At 44.4% G+C, this 27939-nt stretch overlaps 1 protein-coding gene across 1 annotated transcript in view; it reads left to right on the plus strand.

The window, feature by feature from the left end:
• The first annotated feature begins 1645 nt into the window (after positions 1–1645).
• The window catches only part of NSG1 (neuronal vesicle trafficking associated 1), a 128981-nt gene continuing 102687 nt past the window's right edge, over positions 1646–27939 (plus strand). The window contains exons 1-3 of the mRNA XM_069631967.1: positions 1646–1849; positions 2112–2267; positions 5318–5434. Coding sequence (XP_069488068.1) covers positions 2139–2267; positions 5318–5434 — 246 coding nt within the window. The 5' untranslated portion in view covers positions 1646–1849; positions 2112–2138. The remainder of the gene's footprint in view (positions 1850–2111; positions 2268–5317; positions 5435–27939) is intronic.

A 27939-nucleotide genomic window follows, 5' to 3' on the forward strand; every position in this document is an offset into this window, starting at 1 on the left:
CTATGTGACCCCGAAGAGAATATCTAAGTTTGTAAACGCAGGAAGACAATCATGCGCAAAATGCGATGAAGAAGATGCTGATATGACACACATGTTCTGGTCTTGCCCAGTGATTGAAGCTCTTTGGGGGAAGTGGCACGGAAGCTAGCGGATAAAGGGGTCACGCTCAACATAGATATGGCCTGGGCCTGCCTATTGGGAGGGTTTCCCAAACCACGGAATACTAAACATGTTGGGAAACTGAGGGACCTGGCATATGTGCTTGCTAAAAGAAGGATTGCCATGGGCTGGAAGCAGTGCCACAAGCCACGGGTTGAGGTTTGGTGGCGGGATTTGCAAAAATGGGCGGAGGCTGAAACGGTAGTGTGGCAGGAGGCATGTAGCAAGTGCGGGGAAGAAGAAGTGGGTAACCTGATGGCTTGGAGAGTGTTAATAACAGGACTGTTTGGCACAATAATGGATCCTGCGGCTTCGGAATGAAGCGAAACCCGGCCACACGCAGCAGATACAGAACGACAAACGCAAACAAGCTCTTGAGGGGGGAGGGATTTGGGGAGCAGTAATGTGCGTTAATTGATGTTCACGAGTCTGTTGTAAATAATGCTGCAAGTTTGGTTTGTATTGTTTATTTGTTTTCAAAATAATAAAAAACCTTTAAAAAAAAATGTATGACCTACTTTTTGGTCATTTTAAAAAAAACTACTAGACGGATTTTCACCAAATCTGCAAAAGCACGCTTTTGGGACCAAGCCGCTACTCCTGGTCCAAATTTGGTGAAAATCCGTCCAGTGGTTTGGGCTGTAGACGCGAGCAAAGTTTTTTCCCCATTCAGTCTATGGGGAAAGAAAAGTTTTGGGACCCCCCCTGGACGAATCCTCACCAAACTTTGCAAAACAAATTCAGAGTGGGGCATATACTTTTTTTTGCAAAGTTTGGTGAGGATTCGTCCAGGGGGAGCAAAGTTATAAGCCGCCCAAAAAGTGCTCTTCCTATGGAAACAGCAACTTAATCCTAACTACATGGCCACTACCATGGCCATGTAATTTATATGTTTGCGCTTATGCAGAATGCTAGGCCAAGGAATTGACTCTGACAGGTGAGGTGGGGGTGTGGTGGTTGATGGGAGAGGGACGAATGGGTAAAGTGGATATATGGGCTCGATGCCAGACAACCATTGGGGTCGAACAGAGGGTGCAGAGCCTCTAGGTTTGCCACACCCAGTTTCTGAAGTGGCCCTGCCCATCACCAGTTAGCCGCCTCCCCCTACCCCCAAATGTAGGTTTAGTTGCTCTCCTGTGTTCATCCACCTGTATTGTAAGATTTGAAAGTTCACCAAAGCGGACAATCATACAGTCTGGTGAAAAGGTAACATCAGTGAATCCGAATTAAACCAGAATAGAGGGGCGGAGGGTGGGCTTGAATAGTACGAGTCCGTGGCAAATGGTGCAGTCATTAGACCGGGTGACAGGTGCAGCAAGCAGGGTCTTTCGCTTGGGAGCGCACACAGACGCTGTCTGTGGGGGAGGCGGAGGAGGGGAGATGAGGACAGCCGAGGCGCGCGCGCAGACCCCCGAGAGCGTCCTTTGTGCGGCTGCTGCTGCACGTGCCCGCGCGCGCCGCCTCCGACGTTGCTCCAGCTGCCAGCAGCATCCGAAGCAACTGCGGCTCTGCCCAACCAACACCCATCTCAGCCGTAGCAGAGAGGTGAGCAAGACATCACAGTGCCGCGGTTGGACATATCCCACCCTAAAACTCAGGCCCTTGTATTCGTCTCCGGCAGCGACGGTCCTGCCAGTCCTTTGGAAGAAAAGAGCAACAGGACGGCCAGCAGCCGAGCATCTCCCGCAGGGTAAGCGCCGACTCACCTAACGATGCTGCTGTCAGTGCGAGTGTAAGCGCAGCACAGAGTGTCGCCACTAGGCAGGGAGTGCGTGCAGTGGACTAGGCTAATAGCACACCGCGAGCGGCTGCAGATAACACGCGATATCTGTGCATTGCATACCACACAGCTCTATGCTTGTTATGGCTTGGGGGTCCCGCTGCCCCTTCCCTCCTCAGGCGCGCGGTCTGGTTTGGGTCAGCCTATCTTGACTTTTTTTTTTCACCCGCAGGGATTCTGCTTCAGCTTTAGCAGCATAATGGTGAAGCTGGGAAACAATTTCAGCGAAAAGAGCAGCAAAGGACCTCTCTGTGAGGATGAGTTCGACACCATCCCGCTGATGACCCCTCTGGACGTCAACCAGCTGCAGTTCCCGGCACCGGACAAGGTATTATAGGATGTATGTGTGGGGCTGCCCGCTGTGGGGCAGGAATTCCTCTCTTTCAAGGCACGGCTCTCCTGGCCAAGTCAATGAACCACCGTGTGCATGCCACGCACCCACTGTCTTCATAGCACTAGACAATTCCATGGGCCCTACTTTCCCTCTCCATAAAACAAACCCAGACTCTCTATGTCTTCTGGCAGTCTTTTTTTCTAAGGTGCCATCCCCCTATCTCCATGGCATCCACCTGGCATAGCCGCAACAGACGTGGGGCAAGGAAACTTCTCTTACATGGCAAACCACCACTATGCCCGTGTCTTGTAACAACCAAGCGGATGACACGCACCGTCCAATGCTGCAGAGCAAACTCACGCCCGTCCTCTCAAAGGCATCCACCGCCCATTTTCATAGAAGCCCCCCAACCTCTCCAAGACTCCCACCCTGCCAGCTTCTCTGCGGTACCCATACAACCTTCCCCACTGCTCAATTGCCTCTTGTGATGACATCCATCCCCACTGCAGCCCTTCTTGGGTATCATGGGTTTGGCACTGAAGCACTCTCTCTGAAGAATGCACCCCCTTCCCAATGACACACACCCAGCTGATCTAATTAACCCACCCTCTCTGTGGTATTCATCTAACCCTGTCTGACATCCAACCGTGGCCAGCAGCCCCTCTTTGAAACCTATCCATCCTACCAATGAGACACTACCATCTTCTGTCTGCCAGATTACTCGGACTCATCAATCCTATCAATGACACTCCCATCTTCTCTATCCCTCAGCCCCATGCCTTGTGCACAACGCCCCACGGCACAGCGCCATTATACCAGTTTTTGCCACGATCTGGCCATTTTGTGCATCCCGTCAACTAAGCCTTTGGTGTGGCTTATACCCACATTCCGCGCAACAGGGATTCACAAATGCCCTCCCTCATAAAGAACCTTTCCATAGCACAGAGGCACTGCCTCCTTGTTAGAGACTCTGCTGCTACCTAAATCCAGTCTACCTTCTCCCGCTGTACACATTCCTTTCCTTCTGGCCCGAAGACAGATGTCATCCCTTGATAACTGAGATCCCGCCTCAATCTGTGTAACAGATCCACAATTACCATGGCTCAAATTCGACCACGTGATGGAGTGGCACAACTCCTTTTCATATTGCAGAGATTATTTACCCACTCCATAAATAGTTATTTAACTGGATTGAGAAAATTTACATTGAGATTTAGATTGAGATTATTTACACAGACACTGACACGCTGGGTGAAGATGGAGGGTGCTGGGGGGGGCATTGAGGCCCATTTGAAAATGATGTGTGGGGGCTATGTTTCCAGCAGCTGGTAACGCCCATCAGAGGCAGCTGTGTGGTGCATAGATTATAATGGAGATGTTTCCTAATGCACACTCCATTGCGCTATTTCTCTAGTTTTATCATAGAGGGTGGTGCATCATATAAGCCCAGCCTTGAAGCATGTCCACAGCCCCACACCTAAGAGCCAAAAGAAAGGTAAACAATTTCTGTGATACGATAATGTACACGCATAACCTGACACAGCCTTTAGTTTGTGTAGACTGATGATTTCTTAAGGAATATGTGCTCACTACCAGCCCTACCTCGCTGCTTCATTCTGTGGCCAAAACCTTGGATAAAGCAATGAAGGGTGCGCGGGGGAGTAGCTGGGTATTAACATGGGGCTAGTTTATTGGTATCGTTAAGCAGAACCAAAGAAAGATAGCCAGCGGGGAGCTGAAACACTAAATTACCACCCAAAAAAGCAGTCAAGGTTTATTTGTCAGAGCCACAGACGGGATGGAAAGTTTAGTGGCCCTTTCAATTGAAAAAGCCGAGAGGCCCTGATGCTGGGCCTGGATGTCCCAGCCCATGACCGATAAACACCAGTATACTATTCGACTGGCATTCTGTTCTTAGAGCTTTAGGGTCGTATCCACCGTTGTGTGCAGTGGCGTCTCAGAGCCAGTTCCACTTCTGGGCTCGCCTGCAATCCCCATTCGTCTTCCATATCCACATGGTCAGTTCTCTTTCAGCTGCTAGCCCAAGTTCCCCTGCTTCCAAAATAAGACTATCGGTATATCATCCATTGATATTGTGCAAAATAACCATAAGATATAGCGTCTTTGAGAGATTGTAGATTGAAAAAGCCTGCAAGAGTATGTAAATGTGATTAGTCGTCCCTTGAGAAGATCACAGCAGTCGACACAACATTGATCAATCAATTCTCTTGTTATGTAGAATGAAATGATCAAAATGGAATGGAAGGCACAATTCTATTATCCCTACTTCTGGCAAATATAGTTAGAGGAGAACGCTAATAAAATGCACATTAAGCAAGCATCGCTGACTGGGAGCAGTGGAACACAGCACAGTACACATGCAACGTGGTGGATGTAGTGAATTGAAATTATTTTTTGCTGTCAAGAAGCTCTTACCAAATGAAAGCCTTCACAAGAACGTCAACTCAACCGCCTGTGCAGTGTGCTGTGGCCAAACGCTTCTGTTTATGTAGAAGTATTTATTTTTTTATCGCATACGTTATTCGGTTCAGAAAAGCTTAGGCAGCCAGGACGCATGCATCTGCTCATTAGCTCAGGGCCACCAAGGAATTGCCTGTCACAGCAGCCCCATTAACGTCCCGGCTTGTCATCGAAATTGCACTGCGTTTGGATTCGATCATGGCCAGTCAACTGGAAACGATGAATGGTCTTGCAAAATAATCAGGTTCGAATGATTTGGTTTCCTTTAGACCACACTATGTTTAGTTTGCGTTACATTTGATTGCATGCAAGTATAATATATACATTCTGTAATCCCTAAACATTGATTTATGTCACTGTAAACACTTTTGGACCAAGCAGAAGCGAGACTAAGAATATCAAGCGAGGAGATAATTTGGTTTAAAATAGAAATGCCCTTTCCAAACGTGAATGAGGCGTGAAAGAGACGTTGCCAGTGTACTGTAAATTAAACCATTTCAGTGTTTCGGCAGATACTTGCTTATAAATGTATATAATCGCTTTCATCTTTTTTTTTTAAAAAGGTGGTGGTCAAAACAAAAACGGAATATGAGCGTGATCCCAAAAAAGGAAAGTTTAGGTCCCCCAAAATCGCAGAATTTACAATCAACATCACAGAAGGCGTCTCAGAAAAATTTAAGGTAAGTTTAAACAATCATTTCGTACTGTGATTCCAAAGCAAAGAGGAATTAACAAATGCTTGAAACAGAAAAGGGAAGTCACTGACAGTATGCATATAGGCCATATTCCTCACTCCCCGGGCCCCAACGTACTACACGAGTCTCTTTCTAACTTAATAAAGAATGCTTCCTATAATGTTTCAGTATTTCAGTACCGGATAAAACTGTTTGCAATAAGTGCCTTTATAAAACAAATATTGACAAACTCAATAGTTTTGCTGTTTGCGTTAAAATACTTTTTCACAGACATTTACATGGTATGGTGGGGTTGCACAGTGATGGCATGGCAAGCAGAGAGGGTGTGTCATAGAGGGGGCGAATGAGTAATAATTGTGGATTCCACATATTGCCATCATGTCTCAGGCATTGCCATCAATTAGTCAGATATTCCAAGCATGTGCAAGCTATTGCTATAATGCGCCTAGATATTGTCAAATGCCATGTCTTGGCATTAAACTACTGTCATCTGCCAGCTATTGCTTTACAATGCCCAAATCCTTGCACCATATTCCAGGTTTTGAAATCAAATGCCCACATACTGCCAATATTTGACAGCTATTTTCCAAACCAACGGTATTACATTGTTTATGTCTGGTCACTTGGAAGACAGCTTTTTTTGGTTGGAGTCAATTCAGCCTACCACACCAGCGAGCTTCAAGTCCTATCTATTGGGCAATAACCGAAATGAATATCTAAGCAATGGACACCTAGTTTAGCTCTCTTTATAGTAAACATTTGTTATATGTAGAGATATTTGGATACAAGGGGTTAACACCAGTCCTGACACGTGACCCGGAATAGAACAACAATAAACAAAATTGTTCTCCAAAGAAATTGAGACGCCTGTCCCCTGCACACATTTGTCCTGTAAATAACAGGCAATGTTTCAAAAAAACATTTTATACATGTAGCTCAAATTGATATAAATCTATTTTCTCAATCCAGTTAAATAACTATTTATGGAGACATACTCAGAAATCACTCATGGTCCTCATTTTCATAGAGTTCATCTTTTTAATTTCAATGTTCCAAGGTCAAAACCCAACGCAAAATGTGATAGAGCACTAGAATGTACAGATCACTGTGCTGATCATGGTTGTTTTAGTAGTTCATCCTGCAGGTTCTTAGGAGACAGTGCTCATATGTTTAAGCAAGTTTACAGTGGATTTGGTTAAGAACCAGGGTCACCTGGGCGCTGGATCACTGATAATACAGTTGCCAGATTTAGCCTAAAGTTTGACACAATGTCACTATTATACTGGATCGATAAGCTTCACACTTTGATCCCGAGAGGTATGAATGAGGACTTCTCCCTAAATTGTTTAATTTGATGCAACATTGTACTATTACGGAGGATATGATATTATTTAGCATGGTTGAAGCTGGCCATACTCTACATACTAATAAAGCATGATGTTTTGCATGCTATATACCATGCCATGTAGAGAGAGTTTTGATACTTTTACCAAAGATCATTTATGATTAACCATTACTTGCCTGTTTGGTAATACCTATGGAAGTGTGTCATCAAAATGAAATGTGCTTTTTATAATAATATGTTGACCCTCTGCTAATGATTGTACCCATAGATTCAATAGCTAACTCTGTGGTTTACACCATTTCTGGGTGAAACATCTAAATACATTCGGACAAATTCTTTGAGTGTATTAGAAATGATTGTTGTACACTCACAATTTGGTGATACCAACTGAGACATGTTAATAATTATGATGACCTCACATTTACTAATGATTGTACTTATAAATTCAACAATGAATTGTGAGGCTGACACCTTCTTCGGGTAAAACACGAAGTACATTAATACCATTTGTTACAATTTGTGACACTGTATTAGTTCTGTACATGCAGTGTTGAGCGATATCAGAAACATTTGGCATGATCATTTTACGTATATATATAGTAAACGCCCTATGGACATGCTATGGTCCTGTATGGCACTTTGTTTTTCCTTGAGTCTGTCTTTCATGTTTTGCTCTAACTACGGTGGACACATTTGTTTATTTATTTGTTGTGCACACCAGACCCTGAGGTAGCAGGGCACATGAGAGCAAGTAGGTTTACAGCTTAGTTACAAAGATTACACATTTACAGAAGTTACACATTCATAGAACATGGCACCACAAGGTGAGACAATACCAAGTACAGGCGTATAGCCAAACAGACATGATAAAACTAGATTTACAAGTAGCAAGTCAGTCATCATCTTTAGCCTAGGCGAGGCACGAGTGGTGGGTAGATGGGACAGTGCAGGTTACATAGTATTCTCAGTAAGCCATTTTATAGTGTTCTGTCTGAATTTGTTGAACGTCTGGTCAGATCTAAGTGCATAGGGTAGGGAGTTCCATAATTGAGCTGCCTTAACTGGGAAGCTGGCTCCTCCAGTGGTGCTAAGTTTGAATTTGGGCACTAGGAGGCCATTGGGGCTAGCTGTTCTGGTAAGTCTAGTAGGCTTTTTCTATATAATCGTTCTGTGAGGTAGCCGGGGGCTTTATTATTTAAGCATTTATGGATGAGGGATCCAGCTTTGAGGTTGATTTTTTCTTGGGTAGATAGCCAGCTCTTCTAGGAATGCTTAGAACTGCTCTAAGTGCATTATTTTGGAGCACTTGTATTCTGTTGATTATTTGTTTGGTAGACCCTATGTAGAGGGAATTACAATAATCTAACTTTGATAGGATGAGGGCTCTGGCTAGGATAAGACAACTGTCAACTGATAAGAATGGTTTCCCGGAACGTATTAATTTACATGTATAAGCCGTGGATGAGGCCAATGAATTCACCTGTTAATCGGCGGCTTGATGACTTCATATAGGTATACACCATCAGGTAACTGTGTTGCTATGCACGTAGACACCGTCAGGTGACCAATCATGTTGCAATATTCTCTCAATTGGAAAATCTCCCATGAATATGCTGTTAGGGCAAAATTGTTGGTTAGCTTGGTTTTCTCTCGAGCTTTTCTTAGACTACTGGCAAGTATACATTTGGGCTCTGCTGTGCTTGTTTTACTTGCTTCGCACTTTTGACTTTTTTGCCTTACATTGAAATTTGCCTTCTTTCTATTCAGATTGATATATTTTCATTAATTAGGCAGGTATTTTTCCTCTTAGATTTTCATCACGGGTGTGACTGTGTGTGACTTTTTTTACCCTCATTTCTACTTCTTGTAGACTGGTGAACTTACATTGTAGAGGAGTGTGTTACCACTTCAAGGTTGTATCCGGTACTTTGACCACTCTGGGTCACTACTCTAGGAATAGGACACTGAATGGGTGTTAGTTCATCACCAGGAGGTAACAGTTTCTTTAGAAGACGAATTGACAATATTGTTTCTAACCACGCGTTTCGAATATTGCTTTACTATGCATTAGATTTATTGCTATGGTATTAATTCAAAGAGTATATATTAGGTTGTCTATCATATTCTGAAAACTCTCTGGTGAATTTCTTATTTTACTTTTGCTTTGCAAAACCCTTGGGAGGATAAAATGGTATGAATAATTGAGTGTTTTGAATCAATTTCAATATCTTTGTTGATATATTTTCCTCCTTTACATTGTACTAATTTGATGTTTTGGCTAATGTTGTAGACACACTCTGAAGAAAGGAGTTTCCTCCTGAAAGGCAAAGGGTTTTTCACCATTGAAATTAAAAAGATGAACTTTATGAAAATGAGGAGCACAAGTAATTTATTAATATGTCTCTATAAATAATTATTTAACATGATTGAGAAAATAACTATCTATTGAGAAACTCTACCTCGCTTTTCACCAGATTAAGATGGTGTTGTGGACACATCCGTCCTTTATACCCAACATGGTTTCTGTCTCCCACGTATATGGGGCCTGGGTCCTCAAAACCTCCAACTCTCTCTTCGTAAATACCTTCCTACTCAAGCCCTTTGCTTCTCCACCTGCAACTCCTTCAGGGTCAGTCGCTTCTCCAAGCAACAAGTTGGTGGTAGGTCTTTTTCTTCGGCTGGGGCCTCTCTCTGGAACAGCCTCCCTGCCTCGCTGAAACTCTAGGAAAACCATCTCCGGTTCTGGAAGCACCTAAAGACCTTCTTCTTTGCTTCTACCTTCTCTCTTCCTCTCCCCTGCTGATTTCCTGTCTGATAGTGCACTGGTCACCTGTCTACCCTCTGATTTTGGGCCCAGGTCCCTACCCACACAGTTGCACACCCGAACTGGTTCCCGGCAACCCTTGCATTAGGTCTGTATCTGTAACCCTACAGGCCCCCTACCTGTACTTTTGGACACCTGCTGTCTGCACTTACCCTTGCACCTGCCACCTGCTGGCCGTACATCTTGTTATGGTTTTGATCCCATGTACAGCACTGCCCCCTCCCCTTGCCCCTAGCATGTATCCCTCCCTCCCCTGCACTTGCACAATCTGAATGTCACTTGGCCTAGTGAGATGGTTGTTTGTCCTCCCTCTGTTCCCCCTTCCTTGCCTCGTCGTGCTTTGAAACACTTGTGTATAGGCGCATTACAAATGCCATATCATATCATATCATCATATATCAGGAGATCACAAGGCCAATGTTTTTTCCAGACCCACAATGAGAAGCAAAACAAATCTTGCAATACCTAGATGTTCGAAGGACTTTGAGGTTCTTTCTCGAGAGGACTAGGCCTCCCAGGTCTTCACACAGTTTATTCATCATTTTTGGAGGAGTGCATCCTAGCAAACAAGTGGCTTAAACGACTATTGTGAGATGGCTAGTGTCTTGCATCTATCATACTGTCCTTAACAATTTGTGAGTATTTGAGTGGTGTGTGTGTGTGGGGGCATGGGTATAGAGAATGTATGTATATCTTTTATGTAGGGTTCAATATGTTGTCTGCATAGTGTGCCTGCTGTTCACAGGGTGTAGCTGGCTGTGCATGTGTGGTGCACGTTTGCAGTCCAATGGCCGCAAGGTTGAAAGCTGACGCACAAAAGTGAGTAGTACTGGGGCCGATGCTTTGTCTTGGCAGCTAATAAGATATAAAGGGTGGAGTAAATAAGTTGTGCTGCAAGGGGACATGGTGGGCGAGGAGTGCAGGGAATAGGCGAGAGGAGTGTTCTGCAGCAAGAATGAGGAATACCTGGGGGACCTGCCATAAAGAGAGCACTGGCAGACAGCGACCTTATGGGGGAATGACCTTTAGATGGGGGGGCCGGAGGGGGTCTTCCTCAACATTACTTTTATGCCAGCATCCTTTAGAATATAGATCCATTGTGTATGATATAGGTGTGTACATGTTGTGTTTATCTGATGTGAGTTTGCATGTGGCTCTGTTGTGAATGGGTGGCATGGGTGTTAGACATAATTGTCTGTTTCTTTATGAATAGTTTGTATTGTGTGCTTTCGTGTCATGTAAGGGCTGTACGTTGTGTGTGTGCAAAGTGTACGCCTATGTGCCTGATGTATATGTGCTGTGTTCCTGTGGTGTTGATTGACATAAGACTTTCAACATACTGTATGGGTTGAGAGTCGTATGTTTGCATTTCGTTTGAATGGTATTTGTAGATCCTTACCTGTGCCATCCAAGATTTATCTGGATATGGTAGTGATTGCAAAGTTTGTGCACCAGACTTATTGGGCCGATTATTCCTGAGCCTGAGGATCATCATTTGTAGACTTGTGCTGCTGGCTCCTTTACCGCCTCTTCACCTGCTATAGATCTCAGCACTACTCATTCCTATTTGCCAGCTTCAGGAGAAGCCTGTCTTTCTGCCATCGGCATCTTTTGTAGCCCTCAGGCAGGGGCGGCAGTAGCTCAGGTGCGCATGCTAACAGGATACCTCCCTCTTTTGGAGCACTGCCACTCCAGCGTGGCCTACTTTTCTTTCATAGTAATGGATTCCATAGGTGGGAGCATAGGGGACAAGATGGATAGGAAGAAGCAGCCATGTACAGCGTGATGAGGAGGGAGAGGAGGCTCCCCGATTCCAGCCGGGATGCATCTGTCCAGTGCATCATGGCAAGGCAAGTGCTGACAGTCGGTGGGGGGGCGATGAAGAATTTGCTCTGTTTAAAGCAAGGAAAGGGGGGTAGGAGATTTTGCATGCCAAGTTTGTGTCTGTCAGTTGGGGAGTGGGGCTAGGAGCAGGGCTTTTATCACAGTGCTCCCGGGAAGAGAGGGAATGCCACACCGTGATCCAATCCACTATTTGTATTTGTATTTGTTTATCTATATTGCTCACATTGCCCTGGGGCATCTCGGCGCACATTTTCAAGAAAGTGGTTACATGCATGTTGGCAGAGCAAGAATACATGTTTCAGAACTATAAAGTGAGTCATTACATTAGTGACTCAAGTCAATGCAGGTGGTAATACAAGGCAAGCAGCAAGAGCAATTGCGAAGGATGTAGAGAGAAGATTAGGTGTGGGTATATTACAGGTAGGTGATTAGGTGTGGATATGTTACCTGGTAGGAGGTGCATCAAGTGCAAAAAGCAAGAGTTTGACATTATTCTTAAAGGCGTGGAAGGTAGGTTCTGTTCTAAGTGCGGTAATTATAGTGTTCCAAAGCTTGGCGGTGAGGACTGGGAAACTCATCCCCCCCCTGCTGTCTGCAACTTGAAACTAGGGATAGACAACGTGTGCACATAAGCGGACCTCAGGGGTCTGTTGGCAGAGTGACGCGAGAAACAATTGGCCAGGTAGTCGGGTACTAGATTATTCTGGGCCTTGTAAGCTAAGGCTAACGTTTCCAGGGAGATTCTGTGCGCCACCGGGAGCCAATGTAGGCTGCGTCTAGTTTCAGAGATGTCGGATCGCCTGGGTAGGTTGAGGGCAGCCCTGATGGCATTATTCTGGGTGACTTTTAGCTTGTCAATATTTCTTTGGCTGGTCCCTAGATATAAGGCATTGCAATAGTCAATTTTTGGCATGATTAAAGTTCTGGCAAGGATGATACAGTTTCGGTTTTCAGAAACGGTCTGCACGCTGTAATAAGTTTACATGCATAGGCCGAGGCAGACGCCACCACGTTGGTTTGTCTGGTAAGAGAGAGTGTTGAGTCCAGATAGATACCAAGAGTTTTAGTTACTTTGGATACTTTAATGATGTTACCGTTGATAGTGAAGGAGTTATACACAGAATCTAGTTTAGCCAGTTTGGCATGCGAACCGAGGATCAGTTTTTTCATCATTAAGGCAGAGCCCATGATATGCCATCCAGGCCTGGATGACTGAGTAGACTCCGTTAAGTGCTTTAGGGTCGGCAATATGGTCGCCAGTGAGCGGAATGAGTATCTGGGTGTCATCAGCATAGTTAGTGTAGGAGAAACTCAGATAGTCAAGTATATCGAAAAGTGGCTTAGTAAACACGTTATATAATGTGGGGGAAACACAGGACCCTTGTGGGACTCCACACGGGACAGGTGCTGGTTCTGCAGAAGCCAAAAGAGAGAAGACCCTCATGGTTCTGTTGGCCAGGAAGGAGATGATCCATGACGAGGCCTCGTTGGAAAAGTCAGCCGCGGTTTTGAGGTGGTGACAAAGAATATTATGATCAACCAAATCAAAAGCTGCAGAGAGGTCAAGTAAGAGGAGGAGTGCTAGGTTACCCTTGTCTTTTAGGACCTCAATTTGAGTTTTTAAGTCAATCATGGCGGTTTCTGTACCATGTCTAGGACGGAAGCCTGATTGACTGAGTCCCAATAGTTAGTTTGCTTCAAGGTAGTCCTGAATTTGTAAATAGGCAGCACGGCCAAAATCTTTAATAAAAATGGCACAGTGGTGATAGGCCTATAGTTGGATGGATTGCTTGGGTCAAGAGTAGGTTTTTTAATTAGTGGGATGACCCAGGTGTCCTTGAGGTTGTCAGGGACAATGCCAGATTTGAAAGATGTATTTATATATGTGGTGATAAATGGCGCCAGGTCGTGAGCTGCCTCCTTAATAATAGGAGCAGGGCATGAATCACCTTGGCAATTGGAAGGATTGAGCTTCCTTATGATATTTTCAACTTCCTCAACGGTAAGAGGAGAGAAGCTAAATGGTTTAATGGTAGGTTCAGAGGAAGGTCGGTTGAGTGAAGGAGAGTTCAAGGCAGAGTCAAAGAGGTTGCTTCTTTTGGCATTCATTTTGGATTGAAGTGTGGTGATTTTATCTAACAATGCTTTCTGAATGTTGGTACACCAGAGAGTGTCAGGGATACAGGTGTCAGAAGGGGTTATCCGGGATTCAAGTTCCTTTAGGATCTTGAAGAGTACCTTTGTGTTAGATTGAGCATTCAAAATACATTTGTCATAAACGTCTTTTTTGGCTGTAAGAAGAGCATCTTTGTACATAGTGGAGGCAAAGGTTAGATTGTTTTTGTTGATTAGCGAAGGTACGTTTTTCCAATGAGCCTCAGCCTTTCTTTTTTCTTTGCGTAGGTCTCTGAGTTGTGTCTCTGAGTTGTGTCGTAAACCATGAGTTCAGATGAAAATGAGGTTTTTGTTTGCGCACCTTTAACGGTGCGATGATGTTAAGAGCTTTTAGCATGGCCTGAATGCATGAATCCACTAAAACTGTGGGATCTAGGCAAGAGGACGCTGCTGTATTGAGTAAAGGAAGAATAATGGGGAGGAGTTTCTCTGACGTGATTTCCTTTTTGTTACGTGTTTTGATGGACGGGGCAACACTAGGTTTCAAAGAATGATACAAGGAGTGATTTCAAAAATAATTTTATGGTGGTCAGACCACAGACAAGGAGTTACTGAGATCAAGTTGAGAGTACATTTCAAATCAGCAACCCAGTCAAGGGTGCGACCCTTAATGTGAGTGGGCCCTTTGATGTGTTGAGTGAGTCCAAAGTCCATTAACGTGTTAACGAGGTCAGCAGCTTTAGAGTCATTCACATCTTGGTATCCTAGATTGAGATCACCAAGTAGGAGGACTTGGGAGTTAGGCTTGGTCTTAGCAGCAAGAATGGAAGAAATATCCTCAATAAATGGGCCTATAGATGAGGTAAACTGTGACCGTTTGGTTTGGTGAAATGGGAAGTTTAATGGCAAGGAGTTCTGCAGATGGTATTTGTATGTTGGGAATCGCCCTAAATTCAAGGGAACTTTTGAAGATAACGGCTAGTCCGCCACCCTGGCTTGATTAGTATCCCTGTCACATCTGATGATGCAATAATTATCAGGGACTGACAGAGTAGTTAGGGGCCAGCTGCGGTATGCAACCACATTTCTGAAAAGGCCAGGAAGTCGACGTTTTCTGAAGTAATCATATCCGCTATGTCTAAGGCATGCGCTGAGAGAGAGCGAGCATTGATGAGCGCGCCTCAGAGTTTCTTGTCTTTAAGATTTAAGTGATTGGTGGTCTGGTGAGGAGAGATGTCTTTGTTAGGTGATGGCACATTTGTTAAGTTATAGGTAGGTGACAAGATGATAGCCGTTACAGGACATTTGGTATTGGGAGGATGGTGCAGTTGGTGTGACGCATGGTGGGATCTGGATGCTAGTCTTTGGTTTCTTGTGTGCGTAGGACAGGGTAGACTAGGGTGAATGTATGTAGGAGAGTTAGTGAGAGTTTGGTCAGAGGTTTGTTGTAAGCAGTTTAAGTTACTAGTGTGATTGAGTACACAAGTTAGTGTTGAATTAATGTGTGTGCCAAGTCTCTCATTTCTAATGTGCATGGGGGTAGGCTGAGAAGGTATGGAGGCATTGATGTCAGATGTAGATGTGTTATTAAAGGTTACATGACAATGCCGAGAGCCAAGTCTCCAGTTTCTGATGTAGGTAAAGCATGGTTGGTTAGGGGTAGGTTTGTATGCAAAGTGTTGTAGCCAGAGGGCTGGGTCAATTAGGTAAGGGTTATGAGCAGTCATGCTGACAAGGGTATTTAAACTATGCTTGAGTGGTAACCCCATCAGTACCAGAAGGGATAACAGGACGTGTGGTCTGTTGAGTAATGTGGGCTGGACAGTGAGGTGATGGACGGGGCAGGATGAGTGAAGCAGGAGGCAAGAGAAATCTAAGGTTGCACAGCATTTTAACTACCTGTTCTGTAGTAGCAGGTAAGCATGTATAAGCTTAATGCACTAATGTAAGTAGATTATAAGGCCCTATGGGGCATACAGATTAGGCCGTGAGATAGTAGTGTCAAATGCAAGATACAGGCAAGTGCACGAGATAGCATTAGACAGCAAGTTAAGCAAGAGGAATGCGCACAACAATTGTAGACATACATCAATTCGGTCAAAATGGTAACCAGGTGGGGAATCAGGCAGCATAATAATTAACACACCAGATCAGTCACAAGCAAAAAATCAGACACCATGATGGGTAAGTAAGCTTGGATACGCAAAGGTACTCGCAATAGCATAGGTGGGTCATGTATCTGAGCCAGGGATGACATGGAGCAGGAACCAGGCTGACTCAGGTAAGTATAAACAGAAAATGCTTTAATCTTGCTTTGTTACATAGGCATAGTTAATGAAAGTTAGGAGAGTAAGTAACAAGCTTCTGCCCTGGTTCCCAGTCTAACTCCAAGTCCCAACCGACACTCTGTGGAATCCCCAGGCCTCCCAAACTCCAAGCTCCATCTCACCATTCTATGAGGCCCCTGTATACACTCAAGCAGTCAGTACAATCATACCAGGATACCACAGTGGGATTAGATGCAGAGCACACTGTTAAGCGGCAGAGATTAAGTAGAGAGCAATCGTACATTAATGAAATAGCCTTAATATCGGGATCGGATAAAGCGTTCGGTGACCACAGCAAAATAGCACAGGTAGTGTTAACGAAGGAGTAACAAAGGAGGGCAAAAGTAAGACACGAGTAACTTTAGCAGACACGCTGGGAAAATAACGCACCTTACCTCTCATTGGCCATTTTACAGACCATACCGAATTTCCGAGGCATATTGGCTCGTATGGTACAGACATTGGCCAATGGGGGAGTGCAATATCACTCATCCAGGATATATTGGTAGTTATAGCCCTGAGGTTATTGCCTAATTCAACATATATTGGATCGTCCCCCTCTCTGCCGTGAGAATATTTAGATATAGTTGTTATAATTTGTGCTGTACCATTGACCTAAAGAAAATCAGGCCCAGTTCTAATCTCAAGGCTTGTATAAAGAAACATGTAGGGAGACCAAACAACAACATACATAACTTTCCTTCAGTTTGAATAGCCACTCAAGATCGAATGTCACGTGGATATTACAGTTATATAAAATAATAAGGCTGACTTTTTTGTTTATATTATTTTAAAGATGGTAATGTGGAGGAACTTTTTGGTATGGAGATATCTTTGAGGTGTACCTTTGCGACCTGTTTCTGATTGCTTTTTTGGTCCAATTATGTCTTCTTTCTATAATATTTTCTTATTTGTTCATCCATTCATGTTGGGTTGTCGCATGTAGGTCAACACAGAGACACTGAGTTCCCCAACTCCGTTTGAGAAATATGAGAAAAAGACAGTTTGTGCCTGCACCTCTTTGCGCAAATTATAACACGTAGTAAGAAGTCACAAAAGTCGGTTCACTTGAAAAAGTTTTTCTTCATTTATTTGACTTGTCGCTTAGCCCTTGTTGGATGACACGTGTTTCGGCATGTATCTCGCACCTTTTTCAAATCCGGGCGCGTGAGGCGTGAGCACTATAGTTTTCAGAAGGGATTGAGCCCTAAGACTTCAGTTAATTGATCAATTATGAGAGACTTATCCCAGACCGGGAATTAAAACCGAAAAAGAAAGACCCGGATTTGAAAAAGGCACGAGTACACGCCGAAACACGTGTCATCCAACAAGGCCTAAACAACAAGTCAAATAAATTAAGAAAAACTTTTTCAAGTGAACCGACTTTTGTGACTTCTTACTACGTGTTATAATTGGCGCAAAGAGGTGCAGGCACAAACTGTCTTTTTCTCTTATTTTAAAGGTGAGAGGAAGGAAAAAAAACAACTCTCAGTTCTAATCGTTTACTGATGACATAAGGATTTGGCTTTGTGGAAATTACTTTGTGCCGTATTAAGTACTTGTTCTGAAATATCTTAAGCAAAGTATTTAATTTACTTCTTCAAGCAGTTCAGAATTTAAATACCACATGTAATGTTCATTCCAGTCATAAAGCGCTTGAGTTGGATTTTTTGTATTGCTCTCTAGATGAGTTTTTTAAAATGTAATTTGAAAATGCATTCACAGAGCATTGTAGGCCAATTGGAGTCTGGTTGATGCGATAGGCATCATTTCGTATGTAAACCCATTTTAGGGGGTAGTTGTTCACCGCTTCTATAGCCTCCCAGACGTCAGCCTTATGGACGTCTGCATTTTGTAAACAGCACAACAGAATCAGCAGTGATTAGGCTGACGCGGTGAGAGATGGTGTCTTTCTTAAAGCCAAAACACAGGTGTGCACTTTCACGTTAAAAACGGGGTCCCCTGACTTGGACACTGAGGGAGATGGTCAGCGGTGGCTTGTAACATTGTAAAGTGGTGGGGTGTAAATGTTCGACTTCGAACTATCATCAATCGCGAGGGAGGTTGTGAGGAGACAGAGGTCATATCTGCACCACGTCCCCCAACTGCAAGAACATTTTGGAAAAAGGGGTTTAAACTGTGCAATTTACTGCAAAATGTATTGCCTAAAAGCACTGAATTTTAGGAACTGATTATGTGAACTTACAACCAACCAATTTACCGTTTCCAGTCTGGGGAAGTGTCAGGTTGAATTCCGGGTGTGCCCCAATTGGTTTCTCACTTAGCAGGCTTTTCCAAAGTAATTGGGAAATTGTACAGGAGGCCTGTGTTGGCTCCCTCACACACTTGGCTTTGCTTGGATGAAAGCCTTTGAAAATACAGCCATAGTTTTCAATTGCTACCCTTGTCAAAGGCATTAAGTCAGTACTCACTTTTTAATCAACATTTTGTGTACTGGTAGTGTTTATCCCATACTTATGTTGAGAAATGTAGAAAAACAATCCTCCACATCATAGGTGCTGTTAGACAATTTAAAGTCAAGGCTGGGTATTAAGTGGCCATCCGAGCATAGCACATAGTCAGAAGATATAACTGATGTCTTGTAAATATTTCCTTATTATCACCAACCTGGAAACCTCTAAATGGTCCCATGTCAAGTATGACATATTGTATGAAGTATGAAATATAGACCTACATACTTTTTAGCTTGCATCAGTTTGTATTCTGTAACTTGCAGTTACCCTTTTCTTTAAAACAATAACATACATAAGCCAGAATGGAAAGAAATATGAGGTAAAAGCCTTTGACTGGCTAACCACCTCACATAGTAGAGGAACTTGAACTTCCTGCAATGTATGCCCTCTCAATTTCTCCTGCATCTGGCGTTGGTAACCTATCCAGACCTGATTTTAAGACATTGAATTCTGGTTCTTCTATTGCAGTTCTGCATTTAATACAGAAAAGCAAAACTATAAACTAAGACGGCAAAGAAATAATTGCACTGGGTGTGCTACTCATTCGTGGTGTGGAACACTTCCTTAGACGTGACTTATGCAATTTCAATTGTACACTATTCTATGACACTTGCATTGACTCACTTCCTTCCCTCACTCTATTTTCTACCCTTACCGCGGATGAAGCAACTTCTACCCTCTCCTCTTCTTTAGTTTCTAGTCTAGACCAACTCTACCCTCTTTTTCCCTTCCATCCCACTCGTAAACTGGCCCAGCCTTGCCTTTCACCTCACCTTGCATTTATGCGCTGTCTCCTCCGTCGACTCGAGAGGCGTTGACGCAAAGATTGCTCCCTAACCAATCACTCTACATATTTTTCATATAACATTCTTTATGATACTTGCCTGAAATCGGCTAAGTGCTCCTACTTCTCAGACCTTCTTAACGCTCAATCTAGTCATCCACGCCGTATCTTTCAAACGTCCACTTGGTTACCTTCTCCTCCTATCCCTGGCCCTTCCATCCTCTCAACTCTAACAGCTTTTGATCTTGCAAATGTGTTTACTTCTAAAGTACATAATCTGCGTCATCTCCCTTATCTAATCCCTCTTCTTTATCCTTTCCTTCTCCTTCTACTACAGTCTCTAAGTTTACTCCTGTTTCTGACTCTGACATAGCTCTTTTTCTTGCCAGAACTCCCCCAACAGCTGCTCCTACTGATCCTCTTCCTTCGCTACTTATTCCGAAGGTTTACCTACTTCTGGTTCCTTTTCTCACATCCTTTTTCAGTATACTAACTCTACCTTTCCTTCGGTCTTCAAACATGCTATTATTATACCTATTCTTAAGAAACCAATGGCTAATCCCTCTCTTGCCTCTAATTTTTGTCCTATTTCAATGCTACCTTTTCTGTCTAAACTCTTGGAACGTATTGTCTATTCACAAATGCCATCGTTTGTCTCTGATCTTTCTCTTCTTCCCCCCTAATCTCGGTTTCGTCCACGTCACTCCACAGAAAAACTTTGACATCAGTGCTTAACTCTCTCTTAGTGCTCCTAAAACTCTTTGGTTCTTATTCTTCTTGATGTTTCTGCTGCTTTTGACACGGTGGATCATTCTCTGCTTCTAGACTCACTTTCTTCACTTGGATTTCGTGGTTCTGTCCTTTCCTGGTTCTCTTCCTATCTATCTAATCGCACATTTTCCATATCGTGGGGTGGCAATACTTCCCCCCCTCTTCCTCTTACTCAAGGAGTTCCTCAAGGGTCGTCCTGGGTCCCTTTCTTTTTTTTTATATACCTCTTTTCTTGCTCCGGTTATCACTTCCTTTGGGGTGTCCCATAATTTCTATGCAGACGACACCCAGCTATTTCTTTCCTTCTCATCTTTTACACCTGACATGCACACCACCCTTTCTGTCTGTCTCACTGCTATTGAGTTATGGATGATCTCTCATTTTCTTACTTTAAATACTGACAAAACAGAAGTTCTTTTCTTCCCAGCGACTACTCTTCCTCCTTCTTCTCTGCCTCCTTTTATCCTTTTTCCGCCTTCTTCCTTGCCTATCTGTCCTACTGCTTATAATCTTGGACTCTATCTTGAATCTAACTTCTCCTTTAGTCACCACATCTCACTTACTTCTCGCGCCTGTCGTTATCATCTCTTTAATATCCTTAAAATTCGCCTCTTTCTTACATTTCATGCTGCAAAGCTCTTGGTCTCTTCCCTAATTATTACTCGACTTTTCTATTGTTCTGTTCTGCTCTTTGGCCTTCCTCTTTCTCGGGTAGCACCACTTAAATCAATTTATCATTCCTCTATCTGTTCACTTTGCTTATTATCTTATCGCGACTATTTCTTCTTCACTTGACTCTCTTGGTTGACTTTCTTTTCATTCTCAGTTGAAATTCAACTTCCTTTGTCTAGTATTCAAATCTTTATATGGTCTTGCTCCTGATTATCTTGCTTCTCTTCTTTCATTTATTTTACTCTCCATCTCGTTCTTTACGCTCTGCTGGACTTTTTCTACTTACTATTCTACGTGCCCTTTGTGCACAATCTCGTTTTCGATCTTTCCAGTTGTTGGCCCCTCTCCACAGGAATCTCATCCCTTTTTCTCTTTGATCTATTACATCTTGCTCACTATTTCGCTCATCTCTAAAAGCTCATCTAATCAGTCTCCTGCCTGATTCCTACCAGCTATTGTGAACACTATTGATTGCAATGATTTTATGTACTGTTGATGTACTTTTGTGCAGCCCTTTGGAAATAAAGTGCTATATAAATATCAATAAAATACAAATACAAATACTAAACAGCAGTTTCAATTGCACCAAAGATCAAAAGATGCAGGAGTTGCTCTCAGAAAAATTCTGCATTATATGTAAATTGGTAGAATTCTTTGTTGTATGAAATAAGACATTTATGTTTTGTCTTTGCGTGCTTCAAAATTTTGTAGAATGTGCAGGGTTGAGCAAGTCAAATATAGTGTGAGCCAGGAATACTATTTGTAATAAACTAGAAAGACAAAAGAATACACACCTGTCACTATATTTACCCCATGTTATAGCAAATGTGCACCACTTGTGTGCAAAATCCGTATTGGATGAACTGATTGATGAGTCCCTTAGATTTCCCTGAGAAAGATAGCACTCTCACAAGCTGATGTACCTGTCAGAAGGGTGCAGGCTTATAAGTACAGGGAATGGCATACATTTTTCTCACTGGCATAGAAAACAGTACATAAAACAATTAATTGGCAAAACGTATGACTAAAACACTAATATGGTTTTACCAGAATTACTTTGAGAATGTAGCAGTCACTGTAATCTCCAGGTGGAGTATATGCATTTGTGTATTTGTAAAGCACCGGAGGGGGATCCTGCTCTGAATATGGCAGAGTTGAAGCACAGAGCACCCCAGCCAAGTCTCTATATGCGGTAGCCTAATCAAGGCTTAAGCTCTCAGGAGGTGATGCGGGCTGGTTCTTAAGTACAATGTAGTCCCCAAGCACCCACAAAGGAATGTCCACACACTATGTTAGTGAAAACACAGTCTTTATATAAATAAGATTCAAGATTATATACACAATTACGATAACACACTTTGTATTCTGGCAATACTATAATGGCGCATGTATACACGTCTACGTGGTACCACTCTTAACTATCGATTCCTTTAAAATGCATCAACTGCTAACAGTTAAAAAACATACAAATCAGATTGTAGGATGAATCATCAATGATAGACCACAGAAAGAATGCAAGTTCAATCGAACAATGGCGACAGTTCGGTGTGAGGATCCCCCCACCTGTGCAACCTGCAAATAAAGCGTATTTGACAAGCCCAGTCCAGTTATGCTGAATATGGTCTTGTGTCCTTCTAAAAGGTTCTATGGCCCCAAAGTACCAGGTTTCGTAGAGTGCCTCGATGAGTCGTCAACAGGCCCTTCTTGAGTGAACTCCCTTTAAGGCAGGAGCCACGGGTCATCGAGAGTCAGTGAAGAAAAGGGTGATCACTGTTGTTGCGGCAGCAGCTTCAGGTCTTGCGGTGCTCATTGACGATCGTTTGTAAAAGTCCTGCAAGCTGAGGCGTGCGGTGCACCTCAATGATGAATGTTCATTGCTGCAAAAGAGTTAATGAAGAACTTTGGCCCAGCAAGGGCGTCGAGTCGTCAGCGACTCTGTGGTTTCCGGGTGGCGGGAAACCCACCGGCGGATTCTCCTCAGTCGTCGGCGGCCTAGACTTTCTCCGGCAGGATGAAAGTGGTCGACGAGGATGAGCAAGGGAGTCTTTGTTTCAGTGTTCTTAGGCAAAGGAGCACTGCGGCTCCGGTCGGCGATGGAGGTCGTTGACGGTGATGGACTTCAATGTCCGGGCGCTTCACTTCGTGATTCCACGGCGATCCCCATCTCCGGTCGGCAGCTTTTCGAGGGACTGGCATCCAAGGAACTTTGGCAAAGATCAGCTTGTGCACAATGGTCCCTCGTAGCTCGGGTAGAGGTCTCCTAACAAGGTCATCTCTTGGATCAGTTCCTTAACAGTCACGCAGTTCAGATTTGCGAAGGACAGCAGCAGCAATTCCTATTCCAGCGGGCTTCAAGGTTAAGCATCAAGTATCAACTTCAGCTTCTGAACAAATTCCAGCAGTGAGAGGCCCCCAGATATACTGTTCTGTCTCTCATTCACTCTGCCGGGTCACTCTCAGGCAACCAATCACTCAGAAGGGCATTCATGCAGGCAGGCAGCCAATCAGGCTAACAGTGCATTGAGGCCATTCTCCTCCCTCCAGACACGTACAACAAGGAATGTGTATTGAGACAAGTACCCAGCCATTCAGCACTCCACACTGCATTCATACCAGTTTCGGGAAGGGCTGTCTCATTCATTGTATTACATACCAGAAACCAGACACCCATAACATGAAGTGCATCTTGGTCACACACTACATTCACCCAGGTCCCATCCACTTAGTGTACCCTTAACATAGAGTCACTGGGAAGGCTCCAGCCAGTATATGGCCTGGACTTCCCCACAATACCATATATGAAACTTCCACCCAACAGCCAGTTAGAGAGAAGGGACCGAGTCAGGGCTTCCCAGGACTTTGGGAAAAACAGGCAATAGAAAGCAATAGAAAGCAAGAAGCCACAGGGACCATCTTGTCTCCTATCAGGAATCAACTGATTCCAATGGCAGGGCCTCGGTATCCCAAGGGGGGATACTCAGAGCACCTGTCAAATTCAGCATGGAGCTGCCACCAGCCCATACCCTGCTCTGTGGGCCACACCCATGGGTGCCATAAGGGTATCCCAAGGATCTGTACACCAAACCAAAAATAGGAAGAGCTGCACTGCCAGGAGTCCCACATGGACTCCTGGGCAGAAAACAATACAGAACATACATGAAAAAGGACTATACAAGGACAGGGAGGCCCTGTCCCTCCAATGTATTTCCGGCATCACAGTAATGCAGCTGTATTGCCCCATTTTGGGAGGATTATTTTAAGCCAATCCTGTGTTTACAAGCAGCAGTGTATTCTGGGACTTGTAGTGTGACTTTTAGCAATTGGGTATGGATTTAGTACTCCTAGGAAGCAGAGAGATGTTGCATAAATACAAACTATTACTGAAATTAACCCTCATGGCTGATTTGGGATTGACGGCAGCAGTAATTAAGCAATTAAAGATACCTGACTGACCTAATGGTATTCTATGGGACACTTTTCCATATTCTTTTTTTTAATATTACATTTTTATTGGTTTTTGTAACATACATCTGCTGGACCGTATCAGGTCAGCACTTAATTACTACAACAACAGTAACATTCGATGGTATACGTGCTCATACAGATTGCATACAATACATAATATTGTGCATAGTGAAATGTCCGCCATAATGTCTATGTCACGCTTCACATGCCATTCGGGCTTTAGAGTGCAAGGGGTTATAAGGTGTCCTCCCAGCATTGCCATATCTTATCCGCCTTTTCAGGGCATCCTCTGGCTCTGTACAATCTCCTCTCAATGGCTATGCAGATTTGTACATCCGTAATCCACTGGCCTATGATGGCGGTTGTGCTGCTCCCCAGAATTGGGCTATGTTTCTTTTGATTATCGCAGTTGTGGTCATGAGGCATAGCTTTTCATATCTGCCTTATAGGTGGACACTCCCACAATATATGGAAGAAGGTTCCCTCTTCTGCACGACAGCGTAAACAGTTTGGTTGCGTTATTGTGCCCCAGGCCACTCTCGGGTAGTAGATCCTATGCAGTATTTTAAGCTGGACGAGCCTTAGTCTAGTCGAGATGGCAGTTTCACAGGGGTACATCAGGATCTGGACCCAGTCCTCCAGCATGATTTCTCCAACCTCCCTCTCCCACTTCGTCTTCAACTGTGTCAGCTCTGGTGTGGCAAAGGAGGTTATAACATTGTACATCACTGTCGTGACCTTCGCCTAGATATGATCTGTGATGACATTACGCTCCAGTGGGGTACTATCTGGCATGTTGGAAAGGGCGGGGAGATGTTGTTGTAGTGCATGTTGAAGCTGTGTATAGTGGTATCGTTCCGACTCCGGCAGGTCAAAGAATAGACTTGATGTTGTCGTTTTCTATGACATCGCCCACTTTTCCTATACCACATCTCACCCGTGTGGGCCATTCCAGGAGTTTGGTTACCTCGGGAAGATTCCCATTGTTCCATAGGGGTTGTACTGGTGTGACCTTGTCCTCCCAACCCATAAAAGCATGCGACTCCCTCCAAATACGAGTTCTCTGTGTTACCATTGTGCTGGGACCTGCTCTGGATGTTGCAGCAAATATCTTCAGGGATGGTGAGGCTCGTACATGTGGCAGTGTAGGTTCTGCATGCAGTGCATCGTTTATTACCGACATTTTACCAGCCCAATAGTAGGACTGTAGCCTTGGGAGGCCAATGCTGCCTTCCCATATCGAACTTTGGAGCGTTTGGAGGGCTATTCTCGATCGTCCCCCTCCCCATAGAAGTTTCCGGAGTATGCCATCTATTATTTGGAACCCCTTCACCGGTATGTGCAGTGGGGCATTCTGAAGTATGTACAGGTATCGGGGGAGTGTCAACATTTTAAACAGTGCTGTGCGACCCATTGGGGTCAGTGGCAGGGATTTCCAATGTTGCACATCTATTCCAAATCGATCTGTGATGGGCTGCAGGTTATTAGAAGTGTAGTCATAAAGGTTTCTTGTGATCTGAATACCCAGATATTGAAAGTGGTCGGGGGCTATTCTATAGGGGCAGGGCTCTGGGGGTTCCATGCCTAACTGGCTTAGTGCAAATATCGTCGATTTGGACCAGCTCACTCTCAGGCCGCCGAAGGCCTCATATTTCTGGAGTAGTTGTGTTACTTCCGCGCATGCTGTCCTGGGGTTGCGCATGTATATCAGCAGGTCGTCTGTGTATAGTGACACCCTGTCTTCCCAATCTATTCCCCCTGGGATCCCTCTCCATGTGGGTGCATCTCTTAGAAGCTGGGCAAGTGGTTCCATGGCCAGTGCAAAAAGGAGAGCCGATAGGGGGCAGCCTTGCCGTGTCCCTTTTCCCAAGGGAAAGGATCGAGACGTCCAGCCATTCACCCTGACCTCGGCCATCGGTGCATAGTATAATTATTGAACCCTGGATAGGAACTGTTCACGGAACCCCATTTTACACATGATCTCCCAGAGTGCCTCCCAGAGGACAGAGTCAAACGCTTTTTCAAAGACTATTGCCAGAATTCCCAGGGGAGCATTCAGGGTTTGGGCGCGTTCGATGGCCAAGTGCAACCGTCGGATATTCATTCTTGTAGACCTGCCCGGCATAAAGCCACACTGGTCTGGGTAGATCAGAGTCGGTATGACCTGTTGTAGGCGTGTTGCTAATAGTTTGGCCAGAATTTTCGCCTCAGTGTAAGGGAGATCGGTCTATATGAGCTACATTTGTCCGGGGGCTTGTTAGCTTTGGGTATTACAATTATTGTGGCTTTTTGCAGGCCCGCCGGCAGGGTACCTGTGGTCCGGGCTTGTTGGAACATTTTAAGCAGGTGGGGAGCCAGTTCATTACCTACTATCTTCTTCCATGCCTCAATGGGGAAGCCGTTTGGCTCGGGTGTTTTCCCAGATTGAAGCTGCATCATGGCAGTTGTGATTTCTTCTTCAGTGATTTCCTTTTCTAGGGCAGCAATTTGTTCGGCATTTAAGGGTGTGAGGGAGATCCCTTCCAGCACCGAGGTCTCAGGGGGGGATGATGGTGTCTCGTACTGTTTCTCATAATACTTTGCAAACTCTTCAGCTATTTCTGCATCTGTCAGGCGTGGTTCTGAATGTTAGGGTGTGATCATTCTTACTTGGTTGTGTCCCTCGTCCGTCCGCTCAAGCCAAGCAAGCATCTTTCCTGCCTTGTCGCCTGTCTCATAGACTCTGGCTTTCATAGCATTGTGTGCTTGTCTTGCATTGTCCAGTGCAACGTTCTGCAGTTTTTTTTGTGCCAGGATTAATGCTCTGTTTGTGTCAGCGCTGTCTTGGTTTAGGTGGGCTGCTTCTGCTTGCTTTACATTCGCTTCCGCTTCTTTTACTGATTCCAGGTATTTTCTCTTTTGTGCTGCAGTCCAGTAAATAATCTCTCCCCGTAGCACCGGTTTGTAGGCCTCCCACAGTGTGATAGGGCAGTCTACCGTTCCTTCGGTTAGTTCAAGATATGCTCTGCTAGCATCTTGTAGGCGTTCTACTAATTCAGGAGAGCCTAGGTGATAGCTGTTCAGTATCCACAGCGGTGGCGGGGTCGGCTTACATGTTGTTATTGACATGAGCAGAGGGGAGTGGTCCGAAATGCCCCTTGGGAGGTATTCCGCTTGCGTTGCCATGTGAATTATTGCTGCAGGTACAAAGAAATAGTCTAAACGTGATAACTATGCATGTACCCCTGAGTGATAGGAGTATTGTTGCTCTCCAGGGTGCAGGTCGCGCCACACATCTTTGATGTTGAGTGCCTCTGCAAATGAGGTCAGGTTGGTCCGGCGGGTGGGGTCTCTGCTACGTATATGTGTGTGGTCATGCACATTGCTCATGACATCGTTAAAGTCACCCCCAAGGATCAGGATATCAGAGGTGTCATTGGACAACAAAGGGGTTATATCTTCAAGCAGGGCGGATTGCAGTGCAGGCGGGGCATAGATCGCCAATAGGGATATCAATTTGTTCCAGAGAGTACCTGTGGCGTATGTAAAGCGTCCCCCAGTATCCTGTGTTGTTTTTGTGAGATTGAGTGGCAGCCTTTTATGCACCAGTATCAGTACCCCTCTGGCTCCCATCGTAAAGCCCGCTTGTGTTGCTGAGTGATAGTTGGAGCGGTTGAATAGTGCATTGGCTGTGCCCGCTAGTTAGGAAAACTATATCTGGGCTGTGTCTATTCAGCAGTTGTCGCACCAATCGTCTTTTCAGGCTGTTTCCTAATCCATTCACATTCCAGGTGAGGAGCTTCAGGGTTCGAGTATTGCTATCTTGTAGCAGCATTTCAGTGTTCATGATTCTGGGTGGCATCGCATTCCTCTGGGGTAGTAGTGTTGC

The sequence above is a fragment of the Ambystoma mexicanum genome, chromosome 6q (assembly GCF_040938575.1).
Source record: "Ambystoma mexicanum isolate Mex_15411 chromosome 6q, UKY_AmexF1_1, whole genome shotgun sequence".
Taxonomy (NCBI): Eukaryota; Metazoa; Chordata; class Amphibia; order Caudata; family Ambystomatidae; genus Ambystoma; species Ambystoma mexicanum.